The 2581-nt window shown below is 54.5% G+C and overlaps 1 protein-coding gene across 1 annotated transcript; it reads left to right on the top strand.

Annotated features, from left to right (window-relative positions):
* Positions 1-279: 279 nt before the first annotated feature.
* On the top strand, positions 280-2317 carry LGALS2 (galectin 2). Its single transcript, XM_082780211.1, has 4 exons — positions 280-617; positions 973-1055; positions 1176-1335; positions 2105-2317. Exons 1-4 carry the CDS (start codon positions 612-614, stop codon positions 2249-2251), a joined length of 396 nt encoding a protein of 131 aa, XP_082636337.1. The 5' UTR covers positions 280-611; the 3' UTR covers positions 2252-2317.
* Positions 2318-2581: the final 264 nt, after the last annotated feature.

Here is a 2581-nt window from a genome sequence, read left to right as displayed (position 1 = left end):
ATCAGCATTCATCTCTTCTCACGTCAGGAGCCTTTGGGGAAGGGCAGGAGCTGTCTCCCAGCTGTGCAGCAGTGGGACAAGAGCAGGGATGGGGCTTGGGAAAGGGACTGCTGCTCTCCCGAGCCTTAGCCTCCTTCTCCTTCTTGTTTTCCCACTGATTTCTGGAGTCTGGGGTTGAATTAAGAGCCACAAGAAGGGAAGGAGATGATTGCTTTTTTTTTTTTTTTTTTTTTTTTTTTTTTTTTTTTTAAGCTGAGCTGTTACACAAAGAAAAGAAATGAACGTGGTGGTCACACCTCCACGGAAGATGCATGTCCTCTGTGGGGGCTGGAGTAGCACCACGAAGGGCCCCGTGTGCTGGTGCCTCCACGGGGAATCCACGGAGAAGGCTGGGAGCTGCTGAAGTCGCCCTTAGTCCCTAGTAAAATGCCTGTAAACAGGGAAGCTGTTCCCTGGATCAAAGTCTCCTGCCTTAGCAGCTCCTGGAGGCAGGACCGCTGTTAATGTGTAAGCCACGAGGAAGTGTAGGGTTTATAAGGTCTTCCATTCGAGGCACTTCTGAGCTATATTGCCGGTGGCTTCCTACCTGGTGACTCTGCCCGCCGAGGAAGATGTCTGTAAGGGCTGCTGCTCCTGTCTGCTGTCCCCCACGGTCTCCTCCTCGTGCTGCCGGGTGGTCAGCGAGGCTGAGCCCAGGATGGGCAAAGCCACGGCTCGCTCTACCCTCACCATTTGCGTTTCTTTTGGGTTGGGCTGCTCTGCTTGAACCCTCTGCTCTCATATCCTGCCTTTCCTGGTGCTGAGGACAAGCCTTTTTCTTCTTCTTTCTCTCATGTCTTGTTTCACTTGATGGCTTCGCTCAGCCCAATCCTCCCCTCACTGAGAAGCCCACACAAGACCACCTACTGAGAGCAGTAGATGTTCTCCTGGCTGGGGCGCCTTCCCCAACAGCACGCCTCTCCCTCCTGACAGGAAAAATTCGAGATCTTCAACCTGGATATGAAGGTCGGGGACACCCTGAAGGTGAAGGGCAAGATCTCCGGCGATGCTGAAGGGTAAGTGCGACGAAACCACCTCGAATCACTTCTGGCAGCTGCGTGTGCCAGAGCCACGCGTTGGCTCTCGGCTCTTCCACATCCCCGTCCGTGGCTGACCTCCCTCCTGCTCGCCCACAGCTTCTCCATCAACCTCGGCAGCAGCTCCTCGGACCTGGCTCTTCACTTCAACCCCCGCTTCACCGAGACGGTCGTCGTCTGCAACTCCCGCTGTGGCAATACCTGGGAGGCTGAGCACCGTGACCACCACTTCTGTTTCTCCAGGGACAGCACTGTCAAGGTGAGGGCTCTCTAAGGGTTGTGGGGTGTCTTTGTTGGGGGGAAGACCCAGGTTAGCAGGCTCTTGTACCCTCTGCGCCTCCCTCTTTCTTATCTACATCCTCTGGGTTTTGGGTCCTGGTTGTTATTTCCACTTCCTCTCCAGTTCCCGAACCTCTCCCTCAGCTCTTGTGCCCTCACCGCTCCTAGATCCACGCTGACAATCCGTCCTCCCTCTCCTCCTGCTGGGGATGCTGTCCCCGCTGCTCTTTGACCCCGTTGGATGTCCCAAGATGTGGCCAGGGCTGCATTTAGGAGCAGTCCCCTTCCTGCTGCCGTGGAGAGGAGCCTTATTTCCTCATCCCTGGCTAGAGGTTGGGGAGGGGGTGGAGAGCTGACAGTTCTGAGGAAAGATCCCTTTTATTTGCAGAGGTCAGCGGTAAGTTCTTGCTCTGTCCCTTTGTTCATGTTTATGGCTGACACTCCTTTTTCCGGGTCCCGGTGAGGGCAATGATGCAGCACGTTTGTTCTGCCCTGTTCAGAGGAGATCCGATCCATGTAGCATAGAAGGACTCAGTGGAGGCAGCAGTTAAATTTAACTACTCTGGGTTTACAACCTGAGTAGCTGAAACAGCACCGGGAGAGATCCTATCCCCAGGTCATAGCGTGGGTACCAGCTCGCACCCTCAATGTCAACTGATCAATTCCTCATTTCCCCCTGGAGTGGCTGGTCACCTCCTATTCTCCTCCTCGTCCCCAGCTGCTGACCTTTCTCCCCTTTTTTCCCCCAGCTCGTCATTGAATTCCTGCACGACAAGTTCAAGGTGACGCTGCCGGATGATCACCACGTGGAGTTCCCCAATCGGCACGGCTTTGACAAGCTCAAGTACATGAACATCAAGGGAGGCTTCAGGGTCACCTCCTTCAAGCTGGATTGATGGGCGCCGCTTCCTACATCCAATAAAATCCCAGCTGGAACTCCTTGCTCCAGCTGCTCTGCTTTCTGTGAGGTCTCTGGCTGTGTGGATGTGTGCGAGATGCTAACAGAACCCATTTTTTTTCCCCAACAGCAAAGGAAATAGCTCCCAGATAAGGCCAGGTACTTTTCTAGGTCAGACCAGGATGTGGGGTCGAGCAGATAGCGCACAGGGCAAAGCAGGCTGTAGGTGGGGTGCAGGAGGAGGAGGAGGAAGGTAGGAGCTGAATGCTTGGGAGATGCTGGTGTAACCTCTTCACAATGCACCATTTCTTCCCGCGCCCACATTTTT

This window comes from Aythya marila, assembly GCF_965140915.1.
Source record: "Aythya marila genome assembly, chromosome: 1".
NCBI classification, from domain to species: Eukaryota; Metazoa; Chordata; class Aves; order Anseriformes; family Anatidae; genus Aythya; species Aythya marila.
This window is presented reverse-complemented; position numbering and strand designations above follow the sequence as displayed.